This window comes from Conger conger, chromosome 13 (genome assembly GCF_963514075.1).
Source record: "Conger conger chromosome 13, fConCon1.1, whole genome shotgun sequence".
Taxonomy (NCBI): Eukaryota; Metazoa; Chordata; class Actinopteri; order Anguilliformes; family Congridae; genus Conger; species Conger conger.
The window spans coordinates 40,689,317-40,715,376 of NC_083772.1; the positions used below are offsets into that span (position 1 = coordinate 40,689,317).

General features: G+C 41.9%; 1 protein-coding gene across 1 annotated transcript; it reads right to left on the reverse strand.

The window, feature by feature from the left end:
* Positions 1-1,220: 1,220 nt before the first annotated feature.
* On the reverse strand, positions 1,221-23,313 carry jam3a (junctional adhesion molecule 3a). The gene is made up of 9 exons (XM_061217373.1): positions 23,202-23,313; positions 8,942-9,010; positions 8,665-8,778; positions 8,427-8,579; positions 7,687-7,889; positions 6,201-6,300; positions 5,744-5,873; positions 5,093-5,147; positions 1,221-4,185 (listed from the first exon to the last, which is right to left on the reverse strand). The coding sequence occupies exons 1-9, from the start codon at positions 23,248-23,250 to the stop codon at positions 4,150-4,152; spliced, it is 909 nt and encodes a 302-aa protein (XP_061073357.1). The 5' UTR covers positions 23,251-23,313; the 3' UTR covers positions 1,221-4,149.
* Between the last annotated feature and the right edge of the window lie 2,747 nt (positions 23,314-26,060).

Consider the following 26,060-nt stretch of genomic DNA (forward strand, 5'->3'; position numbering starts at 1 on the left):
GAAAGTGGTTAGATCTGTAACAAGAAAATGTATTTAGGTATGGTTTTGGGTTTTTATTAAGTCCCTTTCCATTCACAAAAATATTATAATTGTTATTAGTGATTGAGAATGTGTCATTGACAAGTTGCATCTTGTGAATTTTCCTGTTATTTACCATACTGTAGAACATATACATTTTAGTTTCCCTAAATTCCCTGCTTGTGTATAGGCACTCCCAAGCTAGTGTCTTCATACAGATGGTCCAGTCAATATTAACAAAAAAATTGTAACAAACAAATTGTATTTGCAATTGTTTAATGATCTTACTTTTATTTTGAAGTAAGCTATACTGAATGCAGATCCCACCTCTCGCCACAAGAGGGTAATCTTTCACTTTTGAAAAGACTAAAAAATTACACGCAGTTGCCACTTTATTAGGGAGAGCAGTACACTAGCTCATTAATGCAAATATCTAATTCAATTAGCCAATGGCAGCACCTCAATGCATAAAAGCATGCATATATAGTCACGATGTTCAGACCAAACATCAGAATGGGAAAGAAATGTGAGGCGGGGTGGTTTGAATATCTCAGAAACTGCTGATCTGTGGGAAATGCCTTGTTCCTGAGAGGTCAGAGGAGAAGGGCCAGACTGGTTTAAGCTGACAGGATGGTGACAGTAACTCAAATAACTAAAATAGCCATGCATTACAACAGTGGTATGCAGAAGAGCATCTCTGAACAATGTGTTGAACCTTGAAGTGGATGGGCTACGGTAGCAAGTGACAAAATACGTCCAATCCCAGTCGTTTTGCATTGCCAGGTTGGCTCTTGCTATTTTTCTTATGATGTTAGCACAGTCTCCCAGACTTGAACAGGCTGTATTCTTATATTTGCTTCAATGTAATTCAGTACTTTTGAATAACAGATGAAATCCTGCTGCCAAGAAAAGCATTACGTAGATTACTGGAATTAATAACAGAGTACACCACTCCCAATTTTGTGGAAATTAATATGTTTTAGAGAACACTCAGTGAATTAAATAATGCATTTCAGTTATTTGAATGAACAAAAATGACTACAATAGCTGAGACAGCTCTGCTTGCCAACCTGTCCGAAGCTTTCATACGTGGTAAAAGAGTGAAGTGAACAAAGACCTTTTGTTTTTCTCTCCACATCATTGCCCATGCCGATATGAAACTTTAGATTTTTATTAAATCACAATAAATAAATCACACACACTTGTGCTTGGTCCTGACCAAGGAGAGTTTTATTAACTGAGAACTCACAATATTGTTGCACACAATACACAGTTGATCCTCAAGTATACAGATTGTGAAATTGTGATACCCTTTGCAATATTGTACGTTGGAACCGTCTTCCAAAGCTGTTGTCCCCATTTGCCTAGAAATTTAATTTTCGTTAAAATCAGAATGATTGTTTTACTTTTTCAACCAATCAACCAAAAAATGTCAGATTGAATGTGAAAATGTTTGACACACTACAATGCGCAAAGTACTAGCATACCTTTAATGAAAAATAAAGTAAGTAAATCTTATTTAAAAAAAAAAAAGAGAATCAGAATTACAGACTTACATCTTTTCATTTTATACATAATGTATGGGTTTAGTTTGAAAGCTCGGAAACACTTTACAATAAGGTTACATGAATTTGCATTAAGTCATGTAGTTGTTAACTAACTACTGAGAATTCAATCTGTACAGCTTTTTAAAAAATGTCTTTGTACATTATTAATTCATGCTAACTACATTAGTTCATGCCAATTCATATTGGAATGAGAACCAGTTAACGTATCTGTGAATGCTTAACTAATTATACATCTATCCTATGGTTTGCTAATGTATAAATATTCATGTAACTACTACATTAGTTAGGAGGTAAAAAATGCATTCACTAATGAAAAGTGAATTTCATGCTTAATTAATGCATTTGTACATTAATTAATGTGAGCAACTACATTAGTTAATATCAATTAATGTACCTTATTGTGAAGTGTGACCAAATGCTCTTTTTCATTTCAGCATACGCCTCAGTGTGTTTTCACCACAAGCATTTCTCAGGGTATGGAGTAACAATAAAAATTACATCTCTAGATCTCTCTAAAATGATTTAGAAAAGGCTAAAAAAAACAAACGAATATATCTGACTGAAGAAAAACAGAATTGTTGCAGTATTTCAGGGTGGCAAAGAAAAGGTGTGTTCAACTTAACTTGCTCTCATAATTTGCTTCTTTTGTAACCACTGAGAAAACGATTGCTCTAGAAAACCCACCATTTGTTTAAACTTCACAAACACAACAGTTCAAGATAATTATTAAATTATTTAGACAATTACCTTGGCAATATAGTCACAATATTTAAGGATTGTTGACTGTAATCATTCCTCTCAAACACCTTTGTTCCACAGATTTTAAGACAAACATAATTTATAGACAAACACATTGGCAGCATTTTGAAGTTAACAAATTAGAAATATTTAGTTACTCAAGGTCCACTTGATCCTACTGCCCTTTGCCTACTGTATTAAAGCTGTGATAGTCTAAAATGTACGCTCCGTAAATATTACTGGAGACATTTAGATTTTTATTTTCTTTTTTCTGCCTTGAGATTCCTGAGATTTTCTAAACCTCGAAAGTTGCCACAGACAAGGCACTTGAGAGGAATGAAAAAAGAACACACAACAGCTTTAAAAGAATAAACTGTATTTTCTAAACACAACCTTAATGATTGAAGCTCAAAGATTATCACACCTTTGTCACGTGGTCCTGAATCGTATCTCCAAAACCGGACAATTCAACAGAAATAAAATAAAACTGATACCTTAAGAAATTAAAGCTAAAGTTGGTGTTATTTGAATATGGAAATATACAATACATGAATTTTAGTACAGCATTTTCTGTATTGTCTTAGGTTACTGCAATTGGTGTTTGGGCAAAGAAAGAAACCTAGCAAGGGGAAGGGAAAAAGTCCCCTGCATGCTACAAGATACACACAAAGGAAAATCCACTTTTTTACAGAGTATGTATACTTATATATTTCAGACATGTGAACAGTCCCTAGCCTCTCTGAGGCTTATCCAGGTGTTTCCTGAGCTGTTTTGTCCACTTGCAAACAAGGAAAAAAAACAACTTTGCACACTTCTATACAATTAGTCAAAGGCTTTTTAGAGATAAGTACAGTTGCTACACTCACCTTTTCTTTGCGTTCTGAAGCTATTTGCTTCAGTGACGACTAAAAGTCCCAGCTTGGGCAGTATATCTGCATATTTACAAGATACCAGCAAACAAAAGGCCACTTAAAGGGAAGAAAACAACCACAACAGTTTACAATGAGCACCAGTATATAACCACCGTACTTCAGCATTTCGTACTGCCTACAAAATATTTGACAATCCACTATATTGAAATACTACTTTTTGGTAAGCTAAACATTTCCATTTCAGCGGTTTAGAAAACGGTGTGTAAGACAGTTGATCAACAACTAAATACCCTGATATGTAACAGGAATTTGTCTTTAGAAAATAATATTAATTAAAAAATCTATTAGCACTGTGTACTCTTTCAATTGCAAGTGTTATATGTTGAATACTATAGTGGTTATAAATATTAACAATACTTCTTTGAAAAAGAAGAAAAAAAAACAACAAAAATGAGCAAAATCTATGTTATTTTACAAATCTTTAAAAAAAGTAAACATTCATCTATAGGCATTTGAAAATATATTCCATCAAAAATAGTTCAATACATTTTGCCAGTACAAAAAATTGTATGGTATATAAACGACAATAATACATTGGAAGCTAAGAGGTGTTTGGTGCAAAGTCAAAATGGTGCATGTCGTCCATATTGGAAATAAAAAATGACCATTTTAGGCAAGTATGGTGTCTCTTCAGGACAGAATCAACAAGCAGACTTAACAGCATAAGGAACAGCAAGACGTCTTTCGGAGAGTTTGTCGTTTTGGATCTGACAAGACAATTGGAATTTTTTCCAGTTTGTGGTGGTGTTTGTCACCTTTGGCAAGCTCATGTAGCTCCACTGCAGGCATACTTCATAGCACAAAGCCGGCTCTGGTGACTCATCTGTCGCCAGTTACAAGTTCAGTTCACCCCTGACTTAAATGTACCTGGTCCTCTTGTGTCCGTCCTCTCATCAAATGACGAATGAGGATTTGTGCCGAAAATCCCCCTACGGACGAGAGGAAACCAAGTTCAGCTTTCAACGCTACGGTCAGAACATTCTTTTTACAGTTTCTTCCCCCAGATTTCATTTCATAATTTACAGTAAAATCCCAGTCATATGAACCCTTTGGGACTGGTTGGTTAAATGTAACTTTGAAAAAGATGTGAAAATACAGCTATTATTAACTTGAAAGATTTATTGCATTACTCCAGCCTTTACTTTCACTTCGTAGCGATAAAGTGCTTTAGAAATTAAGAGCCAATTATTTAAAAAGTTGTAAGCTGGATTTCATCGGAGCGTATTTGTTTCTACCTCAGCTTTCCAGAAGATTCAGTACAATACCATCGCGTAAAGCAATAATAGCATGTCTATAGCTGACGACTGCTTGCAAAACAATAAATCAAAAATCTAGCTATCTTGCCTTTTCAAAAAATAAAGTATTTCACAAATGTGTTCGTTTTTTGAAGAATGTAGACTACAGAGCAACTGAAAACTGTTGACCAAGAAAAGCATTGGATGGATACATGGGGCCAACTATTTATTGAAAATAGCACAGCGAGTGTACGTACGTTTAAATGTGTTCAGCACAATTAACAGGGTTTTTAAGTTCAGCTGGGTGGTCAGTATCCACCTCTGTGGATCCAAATTTTCCATTAATTTTAAGAAAGTGAAAAGCTTTGATTTGTTTCCATTTAGTACTCACTTCTTTGCATCAATGACAATAACAAAGTTGAAACTTGAAAATGTGTAATTGTTTAAACTACATCTGTGTTCATACCTCTCTTGAGGTTCTGCAGTTTTAAACATCTTATCAAAAGCAATCTTGTTATGCCATTACATTTCATAATTTATAAGGTATAATCGTAGAGGCATTTGAAACTAGGTTATAGATTGTTATTGTTATTTTGCTTACCTCCTCATCTGTTCTGACATAGTCCACCCCATCTCCTCTTTCTGGTGATCTAAAACTAAGAAATAAATAATGTCATAATGTTAAAACGTAACGTAACACGTAACAATGTATAAAGTAACGTCATGTCATACTAATGCAATAGCATAATGCACAACAATGGTAAAAAAGTACATCTGGAACACCAATCAATACAGCATTTGTTATAGAGCACTCAGAAATATTGTCACATAGTCCGTCATTCAACCCATAACCATCCCCACAAATTTTAACGTCCTACAGGAACGCAAGCTAAAAGAAGTGTTGAATTTCCATTGTGTCTCACCGCAGATCTTCAAGAGCAGATCACATCTACTTCATTTACACACTGGCCTAAAGCAGTTCATTTGAAAGTCTAAAATGACACTGTGGTAATCAGAATATATATATGTTAATGGTTAACTAATTATATGTTTATCCTATGGTTTGATAATGTATAAATATTAATTTAACTCATACATTAGTTAGGAGTTAACAAATACAATAACTAATCAAAAATTGTTTTCATGCTTAATTAATGTATTTCAATACATCAATTCATTCATGTAGCTTTATTGTAAAGTGTGACTGACATTGTGAATCAGCTAAAAGGCCGGTTAGCACACTGCTACTCACTCGCTCCCTGTCTCCTTCTTGCTCGGGAAGTAGCCCCGCTTATAGGCACAGCAGACCCCCACGATAATGCACAGGAGCACGAACACCACCGCCAGCGCTCCCCCAATGATGGCCACCAGGTTTAAGTCATCTGGAGGAGCGGGAGGGAACAGCCAGCGTTACGGGTGAAACCCATGATCCTCTGGGGCAGAGGCCCTTGGCCTCCGCTCAACACAGTCAGCAAGTTCTTGAGGCCTGAAGGACTGAACAGTCTGTTCTTGTCTTCAAACAATCTTAAGTTGCGCAAGTGTAACTTCAGCAGTGCGTCATTCTGTTTCTGACCTTTTTTGGGGACATTTCCATGTATATAGAAGACATGCCATCTTTAGGAGCAACAAGAAATATGGAGGCAGTGCTGCGATTGGATTGGCTCTCGGCAGCGATAGTCCACCGTGATTGGTTGTGGGGAGGGACTTACAGACTTCCATCCTCTGGGGGCCACAGTCTGAGTGCCCAGCGTCGTTCTTGGCCCGGCAGTAGTACTCCCCCTCGTCCTCCTTCCGCACGGCACTGAACGTCTGCACAGGGAGAAGCAGTCAGCACAGTCAAACCTCACTCCTTCAGCACAGTCAAACCCCACTCCTTCAGCACAGTCAAACCTCACTCCTTCAGCACAGTCAAACCTCACTCCTTCAGCACAGTCAAACCCCACTCCATACAGCACAGTCAAACCCCACTCCATACTGCACAGTCAAACCTCACTCCTTCAGCACAGTCAAACCTCACTCCTTCAGCAGTCAAACCCCACTCCATACAGCACAGTCAAACCCCACTCCATACAGCACAGTCAAACCTCACTCCTTCAGCACAGTCAAACCTCACTCCTTCAGCACAGTCAAACCTCACTCCTTCAGCACAGTCAAACCTCACTCCTTCAGCACAGTCAAACCTCACTCCTTCAGCACAGTCAAACCTCACTCCTTCAGCACAGTCAAACCTCACTCCTTCAGCACAGTCAAACCCCACTCCATACAGCACAGTCAAACCTCACTCCTTCAGCACAGTCAAACCTCACTCCTTCAGCACAGTCAAACCTCACTCCTTCAGCACAGTCAAACCCCACTCCATACAGCACAGTCAAACCTCACTCCTTCAGCACAGTCAAACCTCACTCCTTCAGCACAGTCAAAACCCACTCCTTCAGCACAGTCGAACCCCACTCCATACAGCACAGTCAAACCTCACTCCTTCAGCACAGTCATACCTCACCCCTTCAGCACAGTCAAACCCCACTCCTTCAGCAGTCAAACCCCACTCCATACAACACAGTCAAACCCCACTCCATACAACACAGTCAAACCCCACTCCATACAACACAGTCAAACCCCACCCCGTCAGCACAGTTAAACCTCACCCCGTCAGCACAGTTAAACCTCACCCCGTCAGCAGAGTTAAACTTCACCCCGTCAGCACAGTTAAACCTCACCCCGTCAGCACAGTCAAACCTCACTCCATCAGCACAGTCAAACCTCACTCCATCAGCACAGTCAAACCTCACTCTGTACAGCACAAACAACCCCGTCAGCACAGGTGGAGATTCCTGTCATGTTTGTGAAGTCATTTGTGAATGTGTGTTCAAGCTGGGCTGGGTTTTCATGTTGCATTAATAATGTCTAATGTACTCAACATTCAGAAACAGAAACACGGTGTCGCCACGGCCAGGAATTAAACCAACCACAGTGTGTTTTCAATCGGATAATTTTGACTTAAAAGGTTGTGGACAAGTGGAATGTGGCAGGCCAGATTCCAAGCTTTTTTTGGGACTGTCAGCGACAGTGACAGGAATGATATCGAGCAGGGCAGTGATGTCTGGAATGTGGAAACAGAGAAAGCAGATTCCACACACCCCCCACCCCCGCCCACGTAGACTGTTCCTCCCAGAATGCCTCCTCCCCCACCCTCACCAGAGTCCCCGTGTGGGGGTCCAGAGTGTACGACGAGTTGAGGAATTTGGGGTTGTTCTTGGGGTCCTCCGGCACTTCCTCCTCGTTGCGGAACCACAGGTACTGTGGCCCGGGGAACCCCTCCTCCTCCACGCAGCTCAGCTCCGCTGTTTTTCCCACTGGCACGGACACGGGAATGCTGCATCTGGGCACCACTGGCTTCACTGCACCACCCCACATACAGGAGCACGTTACAGACCAAACCACCACACACAGCCATCTACACCCACACCGGGCTTTCTGATAAAATAGTGTAGCCTAGTGGCTAAGGTACATGACTGGGACCCGCAAGGTCGGTGGTTTGATCCCTGGTGTAGCTATGATAAGATCATGCACCTTAACCACGACGCTACAGGTCTCCCCAACTATGATACAGAAAACTAAATACAGAAAACATTCTATCTTGGGACCCTTGGAACTCCTTGACTGACTTCCTGAAGGACTACGTACCCCAGTTGGGGAACCTCTGTCTCAAGACATTTTTTACTATTTAGAGGGTATTCTCTCATGGTTATGACTCTGTATCCAGAGTGTTAAGGTGAAATGTGTAGCCAGTGACTTCCGACTTCACAGGTGTACATGGTGATTAAGCTGAATTTGCGGTTGGCTTTCTGCAACAGCTAATACAGAACGTGTGAGAGGACACTAGCTCGGTGACGTACGAGTGTAAGGGTGTAAAAGTAGTGAGAGAAGTAGCCTACCTCTTACGACGAGGCCGATTAAAATCTCGTCAAAGGATTTCTGGTCGTGGGCGGCCGTGACCTCGCAGCGATACTGGGCGGTGTCTGAGCGCGTTGCGTTGGTGATGACCAGAGTCGCTGGCTCGATTATCTTCGCCCGGTTCTCCAGATCCCCTGAAGGAAACAGGATCCAATCACGCCACGTCCTCTCCAAAACTCAGCGCAGCACGGTCTACCGTTTGTCTTTCACTATACTTACCGATAATGTTTTTCTCAAAGTAAACATAACTTGGTTCCCCGTCCTTTATCTTCTTCCACTCAATTCTGGGATTGTTTGTTGAGATGGACTCTATCAAACAGGACAGTTCAACAGCTGGGGAGAAAGGAGGAGGAGGAAGTCAGATCAGTGGTGCGAGGATATAGGTCTAGGTCAGCCAGACCAATGGCAAAACTATGGCCAAGCTAATTTCAGACATTCGCTTTTATTAGCGAGGTAGCTAAAGTAGCTTGACGTGGTAGCCGCAGATAGTACTTACATTCGAATTCATTCGCCCATGGAGACTTCTCTAGACTTTTTAGAATGACTGCAAATGTCGTTATGTAGCCTGGAACACACAAAGAAATAGCGTGAGCAGGAAGCCAGCATATAGCATCATCAATGCAACATAAAGTAAGTACAGGCTATTTACACACGTTACCCAAGAACACGTGACTCAACATGTAGGAGTAAAGGACAATCATGGCAAGCGGTAAGTGGCAATAGAGCTGTATAACTGTATAGAGTGAGTCTCGGGTCAGGTAGGCTACTCTGCTGTGTTTCATGTACTGTGGATGGGTGTTTGTGATGACTTCTGTGGGATTAACTTGATGTGTTTGTTATTCTTTGTTTTAATATTTGTTCCAATCAATCTGCCATGGGACAACAGATGAAAATTAACCTGGTGGCTAAATCTGGCATGTTTACATTTGATTTTAAATGTTCATTAATATGCACTGTCCCTGTTTTAAAATAAAAAATAAAATAAAAATAATAATAAGTGCTGGCAATACTACTGCATAAACAAGCCAGAGTAGCTGCACTCAGTTTTTCTACTGATCATTATTATGGATTTGCTTAGCATGCAGCTGACATTGTATAATTTCTGAACGCAATATCCATTTTTAAATAAAGAATTAACGTATTCAGGTTAACTGCATCGTTGCTCTAGGACTGAACAGCAGTGTTCTCCCTGTACCTGAACTGAACCTGCCACCTTTTGGGTGAGAGGGTCATCTCTCAAGCCATCAAAAACCCCAGTAACTACTGCAGTACAAGTAAGAACAGGAGCCTCCCCGACTCAGTTCAGAATGTGATGTGAAATAAAACGGACTGCTGTCGACAGTATATTACCTTTTATAGGCTGTCTTTGAACCCTAACCCTGGTCAGGTGGAAACCTTTATGGAACAATTATTCACTTTTCGGAGAGCAGACGTGACAATGTTAAGTGTTGGTCGGTTGCTAGTCGTGATCTGAGTCAGCTCCCCTGTGTAAAGACGGCTGCCCTTCTCTCCTGAATTACACACGAAGGGGGCTACTCAGTCCCCCGCCTTGCAGTTCCCATAAACTCAACTGCTTTCTTTTAGTGTTTTTTTTTTTTTTAACTCTGGGACTAAACTGATGTTGTGTAAGTACCAAAAAAAGTCACTTGCCCAGGGTGACTTTGTCATCCAATGGTAAATACAAATTGTAAAATGAGAGGTTTGAAAGACAGACCTTCAAAAATAAATCACTACTAAGCCTAATAATTCTGTCAAATTGTTGGGAGGGAAAGTATCTTCGATGCAAGAACAAGAGAGAATGTTCTCTTCATTCAAATGACCAAATCTTGACTCTGGCCTCTGGCCTCTTCCCCCAGCTTTCCCCAAAACCCTGCTTATCGTCCCAATCATTTCCTCCGGATCCAGGGTGCTGGGTTTTATAGAACTGAAGCTGAAACTAACTTCGACAGGCCCACATCTGCATTTGGGCTCAGAACGTTGCTCACGGTCAGTGGAAACGGCTCTAACACCTGAACCTTGTTTCCTCGTTCGTACTTTTCCCAACCGAGTGGATCCGGCACCTATCCAAAGAGACGAAGAGCCAGTGAACCGAGGGCAATGCCAGAGAGCCCAAGTCCTATGCTACCTTATAATGCTGCATTCACATGCACCATCTCCATTGCAGCCTTCATCCTCCTGTGCTCAGATAAACTCCCAGCAAATTTTAAAACCCACTCCGATCCTGGGACCGGCACACGGAATGGCGAAGGAAACACCACTCTCTGCAGGTTCCTGCGAGAGCTCCAGTAAATCCAGCAGGATGAGTCCACAATTTTCCGTCCTCTTTGCAGTCAAAGGTCAGCGAACCAACATGCTTTACAAGTGGAGTGCGGCCTCAAAGCTCGCCGAATTCCGTGAGTTATTTAAGCTCGGCGAGAGGACCCGGAGGGGAACTCGTGGGGCTCTGCTGCGGATCGTGACCTTGGGACTCTGCAGAAACCTCTGACCATCACAGAGCCCCGAATCTGTAGGCAGCACTGCGCTGTACGGAGGTTATGAAGTCAAGAACATAAATCTTATGGCACCCTTAAGACTCTTCTGTGGCCACAGGGTGTCCATATACCGTGTAGCCTAATGTTAAAAGCAGATACTATGGTAACACAAGTTACCCACAACATTATGTCCTCAAATTTAAGGTATGGAAGGTTTTCTTTCAGTTAGGCTATCTTTCAGAATTTCCATGCATTTTGTATTTGTAACTTCAAAGGTTCGCTAAAGTTGCTGTGCAAAAAACCCCCCAAAAAACATGTTTTTTGGCTGTCCTGAACAGCTTTATTTACTAATTCAGACTAACCATAATTAAATAAATAAATAATTCTTAGGTTCCAGTTCCATAAAAGTAGCAATAGAACAGCTGAAATAATACTGAAAGCATTTATATAGCGCTTTGGATAAAGGCGCTATATAAATGCCAACCATTTATCATTTTCCATAGTGGCCTTAATAGCTTTGAAACAAAAGGTCAGCCAAATTAATCCATTCAAAGGCATATGAAGGCTTAAGCAATCTAACTACGATACATGTATTGAATGACCGCATGGACTGTCCCTTTAAATTAGCCATTCAATGGCAATATTGGGAGTTCCATAAAAAGCTCAAATTTCAAACATGTTCAGTAATTCAGCGAGGCATCCCTGCTACATTGTCCCTGACAAAAGATACTATTTGCAGCTGTTAAAATGGTGGCGTGTTCATTAAAAGAGGTTAAAAGGATTGCTCCCATGGGAGGCAGCATGCACCGTGGTGTCTGGTTTTCCGTTTCCCGCCACCTTCACAATACTGAGCCCCCTGTGACAGAGGTCACCTCTAAAGGTGTTCACCAGCGACACAAAACGTTCTCCGCTTGACCCCATAACCCTGAATGTCTCGCACCAGACAGGGGGAGACTCAAAGCACTGGCCAAGAAAAAGAAAAAATACCCGCGAAATGAATCACTGATGGTTACACAATCTAATGAAGTTACTGGCCAGTGTCTCTGACAATGTTTCACAGCAAGTGCCTTCGGCTCTCAAGTGGCCAAATTCCATCTTCTGCTCCATTACAAAAGTCACCGCCCGTTGCTGCGCTAATGCATAATGTTTGAGCAAGTCCTTGAGCCCTTTGAATTCTACGTCCATCGCCAAACTACTTAATCATTTGTATTATGTTCCAACATTTTAGCGGACTCTTATCTAGAGCAGCTTTCCAAGATTACATTTCTTATAGTAATCCGCTGGGATATTTTTTTGAAGCAATTCAGGCTACACGGGCAGCATCCCAGTTGGGGATCAATCCCATAACCTTTGTGCGGCCAGGCCAGTTCCACAGCCATTACGCCACACCGCAGCCCGAATCCTTTCCACCCACGCAAGCGGCGGACGCAAAGCAGCATTAATCCAGCGCCCCACGCCGCCATCCGGACGGCTCCTCTGTTCTCTGCCCGAACGGCCGAAGAACACACCGCGGAGTCAGAACCGGGCCGCAGAAATATCACCCAGAAACCCCGAGAGCACCCCCTCGCCCCTGCGAAAGAGGCGGCGAGGCGCCCGCTCTGGACGATTCATGATGCGCGTTAATGGGAGTTCCCCGCTGGAGCTGGCACAGGCGCGTTCCAACGCCGCCCCCCGGGCGCCGCGGCAGAAAGGGGCTCATTGTGTCCCCTGTGAGAACACGGATATTCCTTTGAGTTCACAGACACCTAGTGCGCAGAAAAGGAATAAATAACGGTCCGCCTTCTCGCCAATAATTTGCGCTGTCTGGTTCAGCCAAAAGCAAGAGCAACATGTAGCTATTGCGTGCTGTTAAATAGATGCCTGTGAAAACTATTTCAGGTACGACAGGATTTGATGTACACTCAGTGAGCACTTTATTAGGTAGACCTGTACACCAGCTTGTTAATGCAAATATTTAATCAGCCCATCATGTGGCAGCAACTAAATGCATAGAAGCATGCAGATATGATCAAGAGATTCAGCTGTTTTTAAGACCAAATGTTAGAATGGGATGAAATTTAATCTAAGTGACTTTGACCGTGAAATGATTGTTGGTGCCAGACGGGGTGGTGTGAGTATCTCAGAAACGGCTGATCTCCTGGGATTTTCACAGGATTTTCAGCATTGAAATGATAAGTTCAATTCAATTTTATTTGACAGCGCTTTTCACGGTAGCTTTAAAGAGTAACAGAAGGGAAGAAAAGGGGAAATATAAGCCATAAACCCCGAAAATAAAAAAACTGCCTCATGGGAGGAAATGTCAGGAGGAACCCGGCTATATGGGGGATGCCCATCCTCCACTGGCCAATAGGTTGACTTGGAGTGTCGGGTGATTTCTGTACACTAACCACTATGAGCATAAAACCCTAAATTTAGACCACACTGAAAGTAATTATTTCACCCAGTATTGCTCTCTGGACATTGAATTTTCTCTCCTTTCTGAATCGCCAAGGCACAGGAACTAATAATGGATTAATTAGTTCATTAATTAAACAAACAAACCAGTTTAGCAAACCCAGAAAAGTTTTTTATAAAAATCCATTCATTTCCAAAACCAACCTTTTAACGGCAAGAGGTGAAACCGAATGTTATTTTCCTCCCGTCTCAGATTTCTCAAATATCCCGTTCAAAAACAAAAGGACTGGGCACTGAGCTCTTCTGCTCAGAAGATCGCCTTACGTGGAGTGCTTTCACCTGTTTCCGGGGGGGGGGGGGGGGGGGGGACTAAAATGGCCGACCCGTGAGTGAATCTGTACTGCGCTTCTCCGGTAAAAACAACAGTGACAGTGGCATTTCAGGGAGGCCGCTGGCCTGAGCGGCTGATCCTCCAGGTTGTGTTGTCTCAGCTGTGAACGGTGGAGAAAGCTGTTGACTTGCGGGATTATACCTCCCCCTTCACTGCCTGGTTTACCGGTCAAACCCAGTCTCCCATGTGCTTCACCTTATTTTTACACCGAGCACTGTACTCTGCCTCCATTACAGACACCAGGAGGGGAAAGGCTCCCAAGAGCTGTCTGGCATTTGGCACTTAAAGCCATTTTGAACTGCCTCACACTGCCTTCAGTGAAACCTGCTGCAGCTAACGCCGTAAATAACTGGAGTGGCTGCATTCACAGCAAAGTGTACAGTCCAAGGGGAAAGTGAAACGACCCACAAAATTAAATGGTATGAAATTCTAATTATAGCCAGCTACCGTTAATTCCATGTGAAATGCTGTCAACATCATTTATGTTGTTACATATTTGAGTACTTATGTAAAATGGAAAAGCTTTTTCCCATTTAAAAAAAATACTATCTTTTGGGAGTCTTAAGCGTACACTGTGGTATTCTCTGAAATTGCTGCGATTTGTCAATAAAGGAGTCGACTTTCCATTAACTAGCGTGAAGAATAACAAGCCACGGCACAAGGATGGAAAGGCAGTAAAACCTTTTGAGCACACCGAAAGTGTTTTTGTTAGAATTAAGGGGAAGTCACAAATCGCACTGTAAAGAGCACTGCGCAGACGACCGAATCCACACACATTAACAACTCGCTGCGCTCCAATGTGCTGCCACAGCTCCCCTGCAAGGCCTAAGATACATTCACAATGTTCAACCCCACCTTTAATGACAATCAGTTGCTGGAAAGAAATTGTAAACATCTGCTTAGTCACACTGTTTGTTTGGGAAGTTCTCTTCGTTGGGAGTATTTATTATCTGTGAATCTGTGGGCCTGTGGCTGAAGCAGGGCGTTCTCCATGTTGACGGCTGAATGTGTCCAAGCAGCTTTCTGCTGGAGTGTGATTCTGTGGCCTCAGCGATCTATGTGGGTGAAAGACTAAACCTTCACAAGGCTGTAGCACCAAGGGCTTGGGAACATGTTGCTTGTGTCTGTCTGGGCTACCATATGAGGACATTATAACCACTTAACTAATGTCCTCTACCTGACAAACTACAGGATTGACCGTCTATATATGGTCTCGGGGACACTCAAGCTGCTGCCTCAAAAGCATGCTAGAATGCCGACTCCACCGGTACCACATGATTGGCTCACCCGCAGACAATAGAGTCTGTGCCGAATGGAGCCGTCTACCAATACCAATAAAGATACGCTGACAAGAAAACACTGTGAATTGACCTCAAATCTTTCAAAAAGTAGGCGTTAATTATTCTTAAAGGAAAGTGCTTCCTAAACAGATTTACCTCAAGTCAAAAACAAAAGTAGGATTGTGTCCACACACCTAATTGGATAAGTATTCTTAACAGTGAATTAGACTTAAACTATTTCAGACTCACTGATTCACAGAACCCCAAAGTCCATGAATGGTAAATAAAGGGCTTTGTCTGCGACAGGTTCCTGCTCTTGATTTTTTTTCTTTAATTGATGTTGTATTAGGAGGATAGTGATTGATTTCATTCTACTGTAAAAGCTATTCCTTTCCCTTCCTAAACTGCACCAGTCAGAAGCCTTACTTCTGGTATCACACATTTTATTCTGTATTTCATTGGTGTCTGAAAGTACACTCAAAACAGAAATCCTTGAATGCCAGCATTGTAGCTTGGGCATTTGACAATGTCAACATTCAAGGAGTTTGGTTCTGAGCGCGCTTTTTGTGGATGTGCACCAGATGGCGTTCAACAAGTTAAACAGTGTGAATGGCTTTGGCACCGGACAACGCTGCATATTGTCTGAATGAGCTTGGGCTAGGAGTGCAATCCTGCTTAGAACGTATTAAGGTTAAGTGCTGAAGGCCTCTTCAGACTCAGGAAATGGGAAAACGACAGTCAACTACAGGAATAGGCCTGCTTTACACACTACAAGCAAATCAGCATGTTTGCTACACAAATTCAGGTTTATTTGGGAGTCGTCACACATCTAAGATGCCCTGAACAAGCCTCTAAACATCTCTGGGAGAATGTTCCGGACACTGTGTAGTGCTCCTTCACATGCTTGCCTTGAAGTCCCACAGTGCTAGTGTCAGCATTGTCTCTGTTGCAGGGTCTGCAAATTCCCCACTACCTGAGCGTGACAGCAGGGCTGGACATTAGAGCGTAATCTACTGACCTGGGCCGAAAGCCAGCTTTGTGCTGACTTTAATTCAATGGATTTCCCTCATACAGCTTAATCTATCCCGCTGAAATACTCGTAGCCTATTCTCTGCTGACTGGGCTAGGTCTGCTGCAGCACTTATCCCGGAGAGTATAGCTTTCGAAAATGTCCCGATAATTCATCCACGGCTTTACACACGCCGTTGTTCCGCAGTGACGTGCTTCTGGAGTGACGTGCTTCTGGAGTGACGCGTCCAAGACTTACACGTCATTTCATCGGGCAACTTTATTCCTTTAGAATTTTTTCTGTTGTAAGTGTGCCATATTACAATAGATGTTAATGACAATAAGGATTGCGCAGGAAAGACTGGGCCTCCTGTGAAAGATGAGCAAACACATTGTAAAATACACCTTTAAAACAAATGAACATTTACTGACCAGATAGCCGTAGTTATTACAGTTCATACATTTTCTTCATGAAAACATTCACACACTCCACGTACTGCGTGCTTGTTCTTACTAACAGCACTGTGGGATTTGGCAATGCTCATCGTGAGCATATAAAATATTTTTGCAACACAAACGAGATCCAAAAATAGCTGAAGTACTAAACTGTATGCAGGGTATGCTAATCATGCCCTGGGGCCCTGAGGTCGCTGTGTATGAAATGTTATTCCTCACGAAGTAAAATTCCAGTGCTTCCAGGCGACCAGCAGGATGCTGGATTTCACAGTATGAAATCTCCAAACGGCCCTGTTATCAGATGTGGATGGATTAATAGGTTAACATGAGCGACCTAGTAGGTTTAACAAAGCAATAGATATGGGTTCAGTACATGCTTCAGTGGATAAGCCTGCCCTACACTTCTCGTGCATGAAAGAGCATGAAAATCTGTAGGCCCAGAGATGTGCCCAAAATGTTCCATCCAAAATGTCATTTGCAATATTTGATCCTACACTGAAATAAAATAATACATTAACGTTGTTGATAAAGTGCCCTTCCCCAAAATCAAGTGTTATAATAAAATAACACTTCAATAAAATAGTCTTTGACTGTTTAACTTTTTTTACTTTATGATTGATGATTTTGCTACCTTTCCTAAGCTAGGAACAAGGCAGATACAGCCTACTAATGACTACGAGAAGGGTGATAAATCTGACGCTTATCAGTTGGGTAGTGGTACTGTATATCGGCAGTCCTACAGTGATGAATAGGCCCTGATCCCAGTTTCTGTCCTACTGCTAATCAATGTGGAGCCTACCAAGTACTAACTCTGTGAAGATAAGCTCGAGGAACATTTGGTGAGCAGATAATGAAGCTAAAATCTCACACTAATGATGGAGAGGTGCTCAAATCTTTTCCTCTGCCTACTTTCAGCAGTTGTTTTTAAAACTCCACGTAGATAGGGTCATAGGGCTAACCTAGCCTGGCCTAGGTCCATCCACTCAATAGGAGGCTTATCAGAAACGCAGTGGCACTAGCAATGGATTGAGATTCCATTGTAATGTTACCAAAATTCAACAGAAATGAACCCTCAGCTGTGCACCATTCAAAATTCTGTATTGGAAATTATGATTTCATCGGAAAACATGAAATCAAACGTAATGACCATAATAAATCCAAGGCTAAATAAGTACTTCATTTGAACCTTTTTGTGAGCAATCTGTCTGTTAACTAAGGCTGTAAACTAACTTTTGGTTATTTTCCTGCAGCAAAAAGAAAACATACCATTCAAATGATAATCATCGATTTTCCTCGAGCAAGTCTGTCACAACATATGCCATGAAAAATAACCTTCTGTTCTGCAACAACACAGACTAAAATGGTAACATTAAAAATAAAATAACTAACAACTAAAAACACTTTTCTAAAACGGGGTTGACAGAGTTTAACACACATTATTTTCAAGTGTAGCGGATATGAAAGACGAGCTCGGCGCAGCCTGCGTAGATAAATCAGCAGCTCACTTCTTAGAGCAGCTACAGTAGCCGCGGTGGAGATATTTTTCTCCGAAACTGTCAGCACGGTGTTAGCTCTGCCTGCAAATCAAACGCAGAAGGCTGCTGGACTGTGTAACACGATGATAATTCACCTACTGTGGAGCTGAAGGGTGGTTTGTAGAGGTTAGCATTCAAGTGTACGCTAGATGTGTATAAAAGCTGTCCACCCTGGACTGACAACACTCAATGTGCTAATTCACGACAGTCTCGGGTAAGAGGGTCACAGCATGGCCATTTGAAAAGAGCTCCTTCAGCTAGATATGCCAGCCTGCAGGCTTGCAGGAAACAAATGCTGCATCCTCCCATGGCTGAAAATCTGCATATTTCTTGCCTACTTTGGGCCTTCCAAATGCTCTAAAATGCCAAACAAATATCCTCTTTTATAACTTTAACGATCTTTCGTCTTAATAGTGGGCCTCTCTGGCGGTGAACTGGCTGTCTTTGAAGCCTGCATTTAGCCAACAAAAGAGGGGAAATGGTTGAAAGAAGGGCTCTATTTTCTGCGCAACCACTATGCAATGCTGATCATCTGTAGAGTCCACTCTCGTCATTGCAAATGCCACACAATACTAAGGAGACTTTTAAATGTTGTCTGCTCCATATGCAAATAAAAAGCTTTTACGGGTTTCTAACTTTTCACTAGACATTTGAAATAGCAGCGCAATCATATTTTAGCTAAGATGCACTGTGAGTGCACTCAGAATTGTGAAATTTTCTAAAACTATTCACAAGTGCATCTAGGGTGATAGTTGTCCTTGCTTTCTACAGCGTCACATTTTTACTATTTACGCAATGTTCTTTTGAAATACTCATACCACACTGAGAAGATGTTTTATTCATAAATCTTCCCAATGGCACTACACCATAATTCCTCAAGTGATTAAAGATTTGGCAATGTTAAAGATGTTATGCTACAACTGAATTGCCATCTGTAGCAGATGTAGTATTACATCTACTTATGAGGAATGGACATTTGTAAGCTAAACATGTCTTGGCAAATTCATTATACGCTGTGTGGAAATTAAACAGTAAGGTTGATAACCTGCAGTCCATGGTCTTGACTGATACACCGATTATCTGACAGGTCATGCAAAGTTCAGTCATAACAGATGGTCTGACTGAACTATAAGTCAAGACACACTTGACAAATGGAAGACACGTCGCTGCTTAATACCACTGCAGCCTTTATTCTCTACACATCGTGTGCGTCTTCCCCCGACTGATGAAGAGCTGAACAAGAGACCAACAGAGACTCCGTGCTGCAGTGCAGTGACTGCACTCATTCGAGACTACCGTGTGTGTGTGTGTGTGTGTGTGTGTGTGTGTGAGTGTGTGAGTGAATAGGAGGCATTAATTACGAGGCACTTTGTGTCACTGTAGTTGCTGGAAAAAGCACTTTATAAACGCAGTCCATTTGCATACTGTTCTACTTTTTCTATTTTAAAGTGCGTTCTCCTATTTTATAATTACGAAAGTCACACTGAATCGTGGTTTTATTACATATAATGTCTAAAATACTTATAACAGAGCCATGCAGTAGATCCACGTACTGTAATTTATATGTGGCTGCTTGGAAACGCTACTCTAGGAAAAGCAAGGGATTTGGTCTGCGCTACCGGTACTATGGAAACACATAAAAGTGCTTTTCTGCTTTGTGCTCTTTTACTGTGAGCCAAACACTCCCTGGTCCTGGGGCTTTATGCCCTCATCACTTGGAGAACGGCAACATTGTGAATAGAATTTCCCCCATTACATAAGAGTCATATGCAAATTACAACAAGGCCCCATAGGACACATTGCAAGGAATGTCTAAATTCAGCTTTTTCCCCCAACATGGGCACTAGAGGCCACAGCTGGTCACATCCATGTGACCTTGCCCCCATTGGAGAGATTTCATCTGTAAAATTGATACTAATGCGTCCATTGGACAAAAACATCCAAGAGGCCAAAGGGACCTTCTTGGGAAGGAACAATGCAACTGGACAGCCTGGAAGACTCTGGGGGGTTCTGGCTTCCAGGAACTGCCCACAAATCTGTCAGGTCCTCTGAACAGGATGAGCAGTCCACTGGTTGTTGTTTTCGCTTTCTCTGTTGTATTTCTGGCGGGCGTAATGCGCTTTTATCATGACACACTGAAATCCAAGTCTCTCAATGAACTATCACTCAACACTTTTGTCGAGTGCAGTAGTGACCTGTATCAGTGTTACAGGTCTGTGTGTGATTCTTTAGCTCTTCTCTGTAACATGGCCGTTCCCCCCAAGGGACGTTTTTTTTTTTTTTTTTTTTTTTTGATAGCAAGACAAGACCACTGATTATGTGTTTTTCACTAATGAAGTCCAGGAGGTCACAGGAGGATCCCGGCATAAATCAAGAGACAACGTTACTCATGTTTAGCCTGCAAAAGCCCCACCCCTGGGGTGTCCACTGACCTTCCGCCCGTTTGGATTTGAGCATTCTTTTGAGATGAGATCCTGCAAATGGGCCATTCAGTTCCAACTCAAAGCGGTTATGGCTCAAAGCGGTTATGGCTCAAAGCGGTTATCACTCAAAGCGGTTTTGACTCAAAGCGGTTATGGCTCAAAGCGGTTTTGACTCAAAGCAGTTATGACTCAAAGGGTTTTTGACTCAAAGCGGTTATGTTTGTGCCTTTTCAATTCAGCAGGTCCTCTGATAAGGAATCCACCAATAAAGTTGAATATGAAACCAAACAGAGATTGAACAACATGCAATATTGTAAATATGTGGACCTATTTGGAAAACATACAGCAGTGTAAAATACTGACATATCTTAAAGCAGTAATCATTTGTCAATGTATTGTGAAGTGTTGCAATGTATGAATATATTTTTGTAAACACATTAATCCCATTTCCATAAAAGCAAGGTTTGCATATCCACAGTGAGGCTGGGAAGTATTTATCTATAAACAGAAACCACAGAAACAGCAAATGTGCAGATGAGCAGAATTCATTCAGACTGAAATAGTTTACATTAGCCATCTGTCTGGGAAGCCATGAGTGGAATGTATCAGGGCAACTGCTGGGGTTAGTCACTACTGGACATGAATGCTACAACTGACCGCCCTGCGAGAAAATTCCTCCTGTCACCTGCTCCCAAAGAACCCCTTTGGTGGGGAATTCCAGGGTGCTTCTCATACCACCTACAGCGTTCTGTAGTGTAACCGTTTCATTATGGCTTATCAAACGAATACCATCATGCCTACAAAGTTAAAAGACATAAAGGTCTCAAAGTTACCTGGAATACAATAGACAGCTCACAGGAAACAGGGTCACGAAAAGGGAGGGATTTCAACGATCCCAAACAACTTTCCATTTCCATAAGGTCGGGAGAAATCTGTTCACAGTTTCCTCTCCAAAAGAAAACACGTTGCAGATGCTGACAGGCATGTTTTTCTTTTACTTTGAATAACAGCTAAATGGTCCAAGAGGGAACTCATGGTACTTTATGTAGCTTTTCCCAATCCACCTCCTGTTATGAAGAGAACTCGACATAAAGTGTCCCCAACAGACCGGAAGGAATGTGACCATATCATATAGTCTTCTAGGCTACTAAAATAACTGCAATTCCATTCGGAATGCCGAGTAGGGATCGGCCTACTCGGAGCCGCAGAAGGAAACGCAATTTGTCATAATACAACTTTGAAGTCTACACACTGCAATTAAGAAACAAACACGATAAGGAAGAACATAAATCAGACTTTCTTGTTGAATATGCCGCTATAAATGTAGATAAGTGTAAACGTGCGCTTCTACTTTCTTTATAATCATTTTCAAGTTTCTACAACTTAAGACAGGAACATACTCATAATAGGATTTATTAGCCCTTACAAAATATACCATACGCACTCAAGCTATAATTTACTTGAAGTAACTTGAAAAAACGTTATTTTACCCATAGAGCATAATTCAGTGATTTTACCCAACACGATCAAGTCATCATTAAAGTTAACTAGACAGGCGCTAGCTGTTAGTAAGGGGCCCTCCCTAGCCGAGCACTGTATGGAATAACGGTGCACCAGGAACGGCCGCTTCCAGTTAACTCATATCCATTTTGCTAGGTAACTAGCGGTCTTTGTTTTACATCGTTAAGCTTTACAAATAACCGATATGATTTAGTTAGCACACTAAATACTAGCCACAGATAGCTCACCGCAACGAGAGCAACCAGAGAAATTGGCTAACGTTAAAGCAGGGATTAATGTGGAGCCATACAGACACAAGCATCATGTGCTGTACTAGCTTACTAATTAAATCCGATTGTTTTACTCCCGCCCCTACCCTGGAAAACCGTTATCTCGTTAGCATACAGCCATTTAGTACTACCAGCAGAGGTTAATGAATGAGGCATATCGCTATGAGTAGAACTAGCTGACGCGAGCATATAAATAACAGCAAAGCATTGAGAAAAAGATAACCCGAGTTAGCCAACTACTGTTAGATTAGCTAATGCTATGTGACCAGCTAACAATGACTAGTTGGTCACATAGCATATATGAGTAGCTAATGACGTTTGCTCCAATTGTCGCAAAAAAAATATTGCTGCCTACTAAACTGCATATATTTAACTTAGTTATCTAGCTAGTCAGGAATATAAGGTTAACAAAGATAGATGGCCAATTGTGCATCGTATTTGTCGTTGTCGGCAAAAGCTTAGAATTCATTTCTGACATGCACAGGTTTGTATAACGTAGGCGTATCACAAATGTATATTGCATGCTATCTATCTATACAGATCAATACAGATGCATAGCCAGTTTGTGTTAGCAAAATGGAAATACTGTGATTTATCTGGAGGTAGTCAACTATGTTAGCTAAAATGTCAGTAAGCTAAGTTTAGAATAATATAGCTACTCCAGTGATGTTAATAAATTGACTGATAAGTTACTGATGATAGTGATATGAACATTATTTTAGATATCATCACTCAGATGCATTAACATAACAGCTAGCTAGCTCTAGTAGTACTTAAATGCTAGTTCTATATGCGAACATACCGCTATCATTTCTAGTTATCCGATGACTGAAAGGTTTTAACCTTGCTTTAACATTTACCTTCCCACCGTTAGCTAGGCTATTTTGACAGCTAACGTTAATTGTGTAGACACAATAAGAAATCACGGAGCTACTTTCAAACGTGTTTTTAAAAGAAGCCAACGATACCACGCATGTACCCAAACAATTACAAGTAATGTTGACTTACATTGTGTTGAGATGAGGATGAAAATGACATGTAGTCCCACTATCGCCATCTTGATGCTGCTAAATGACTCTTCAGCTCGGCTACTTGCGCATGTTGTTAGGTTCGCTGTGGAGAGGATGGGAACGGGAGAATGGGGAGGGTCTGGGGGAGGGACGTTTAGCTGCGTTTCCATAACGACATGGCCCATCCAGGCGGGTGATGTGATGGACCTACACCGTCAACTATTGGAATCTTGAACAAGAGCAAGGGCAACAGCGAAATAGACTAGCCTCTGTACACACATTTGCTCATACATGACCAAACAACCAAGTATTTCTGAGATATTGTTATAAACAGCTGATAAAGAGAGCACTTCTGACCTCAGTAATCGCTAACAAACTCAAGTTCATGTTAATGCCTCATTACATTACATTTACATTTTTGTCATTTGGCAGACGCTTTTGATCCAAAGCGACTTACAAGTGCATAGGTTCTACCATAAGTCAAAGCATCACATCCAGAACTAGCAAAATACACATGAAATGCTGTTGAAAACATAGTCGTCATCATAAGTGCAATTTTTTTTTTTTTTTGGGGGGGGGGGGGGGGGGGTTAGACAAGGATAGGGATATCAGAAAGGAGGGGCAGGGGAAATCAGGAGGGAGGACTAAGGTAGAGTTTGAAAAGGTGGGTTTTGAGTCTGCGTCGAAATAGGGGGAGGGATTCTGCTGTTCAGACAGTGGTAGGCAAGTCATTCCACCACTGAGGAACCAGAACGGAAAACGTAGGTGCACGTAGAGAAGGAACCATAAGGCGACCAGAGCTGGCAGACCGGAGTGGTCTAGCTGGGGAGTAGGGAGTGATCAAGGATTGTATGTAATGTGGGGCAGTCCCCTTAGCAGCCTGAAATGCCAACACTAGGGCCTTGAAACGGATGCGTGCAGCAATAGAAAGCCAGTGGAGGCCAATGAGAAGCGGGGTGACATGAGCCGACCTGGGCTGACTGGTGATCAGGTGGGCTGCAGCATTCTGGACCAGCTGGAGGGGCTTGATGGCACACGCTGGGAGACCGGCTCCATACTCATTGGACAGAGCTTCATCCTATAGCAAGACAATGATCCCAAACATACTGTTAAGAGGTTTTTTTCAAAGCAAAAAAAAAAAGAAGACATTTCTTGAATAGCAGAGTCATTCACCTGATCTGAACCCAAATTAACATACGTTTCATATGCTGCAGAGAAAACTTCATGAAACTAGCCTCTGAGGCAAGCAGGAGCAGAAGATGGCTTCAGTACAGATCTGGCTCAGCATCACCAAAGAAGATACTCTGCATGTTGATGTATATGGGTCACAGACTTCAAGCAGAGAAAGGATATTCACCAAATAGTAAAGGTGGTGTGATAATAGAGGTGGTGTGAGAATTCACAATAATAATATTAATATGTCGTTGTCCCAAACATTATGAAGTTCACTGTACACATAGTATATTATTTATTTATTGAGAAATCATAAGCAACCCTGCGGCTGGTTCTCTCTGAGAGAAGACATCCACACCACGCCTACAGGCCTACACAGATAACTTCCACCCACCTGTCCAGCCGGGCCCTTCCAGGCTCTTGCTGGTGGTTGTGCCCTCCCCACACCTGTCAACTGAAGCATGCCAGGGATGTGTGGGTGGGTCTGAACCGGTCCCTCGCCACGTACGTCTCCGCCCCGGCTAATGCATGACGGACTCTCGCCACATACATCTGACCTGTGTCACGGGCCGGGTGCAAATGGAGTATCTGCCCTGGCCAATGACCACGGTCTCCGGATGACTGCTGCTCGTCGACACTGCCTGACACCTTCTCCTTCCGTTTACGCCTTTCTCCACCAACCCTTTACTCTGTTGTACATTCCCTCTGTTACAGGGAAACAAGAACACAATGAGGAACTGGGTATCTACTAGGAGCTAAAAATAGAAACCATAAGAGCTCGATAAAAGTGGTATGAGGGTGATATGGTCCTAGTTGACTGAAGATTTCGTTTGTGCTACTGCCCCATCAAGTGGTCAAAGAGGGAAATGCACTTTCTTATTTAATTGCGAAAAAAGGTGAAACTACTGTACACTGTGATTCGTCATCCGTCTTCCAGCAAATGCTTAATGAGATGTTTGCATTAGTTGCGGTCCTTTCCAACAAAAGGCACTGAAGCATCCAAATATGGCGGTTACAATTTCAAATCACCACGCTCTAATTCAGAACGACTTACAGTACAGCATCAGGATTAAACATTCAAAACTGGCAGATTCAATCCAAATTGATTGGCTCAAGAATCATGTCAATCATCAGTTCAATGGTGAAATTGGCCTTTTTTTTTTTTTTTTTTACCTCTGCAGTATATTCTAGACTGTTATTTTGCCAATAATAATATTCACCTGAGTACAAAATAATTGTATACTATATAACTTAAGTTAAACAATGACATTCCAATCACACTAAATACTAACACCTGTGTGAAGTACATGCAGTATAATGCCTTCTTTACCACTGCATTATATCTTTATCTGTTTTGTTTACAGCAAGGATAAACATACGTCACAAGAACACACAAAACAACATGAATAAGACACATTACCAAAAAGATATACAATATATATTTGGTAGGAGTGTTTTCCTTATATTATATATTACATATACAATAGATGTATATGTAACGTGCCCCTGTTGAGGAGAACCAGTTCATCATTACATTGAGTGATTCAGTTTGTTCATCAGCACAGGAACAAAAGGGTATCTGCTATACTCTGCTTCTGTATGGGGCATCATGAATCTGTGACCAGTATGAAGTTCAAACTCTTTATGGAGAGCTGTCCAGGATGGAATAGGCCATCCTGTTGAC

Excerpts from the sequence above, each read along its gene's own strand:
- jam3a (XM_061217373.1), bottom strand. The coding sequence starts at position 23,250 with ATGGCGATAGTGGGACTACATGTCATTTTCATCCTCATCTCAACACAA. Across the intron at positions 8,580-8,664 it reads CTTTGAGAAAAACATTATCG|GGGATCTGGAGAACCGGGCG; the intron begins GTAAGTATAGTG and ends TGTTTCCTTCAG. Across the intron at positions 5,148-5,743 it reads AAGAAGGAGACAGGGAGCGA|TTTTAGATCACCAGAAAGAG; the intron begins GTGAGTAGCAGT and ends TTTATTTCTTAG.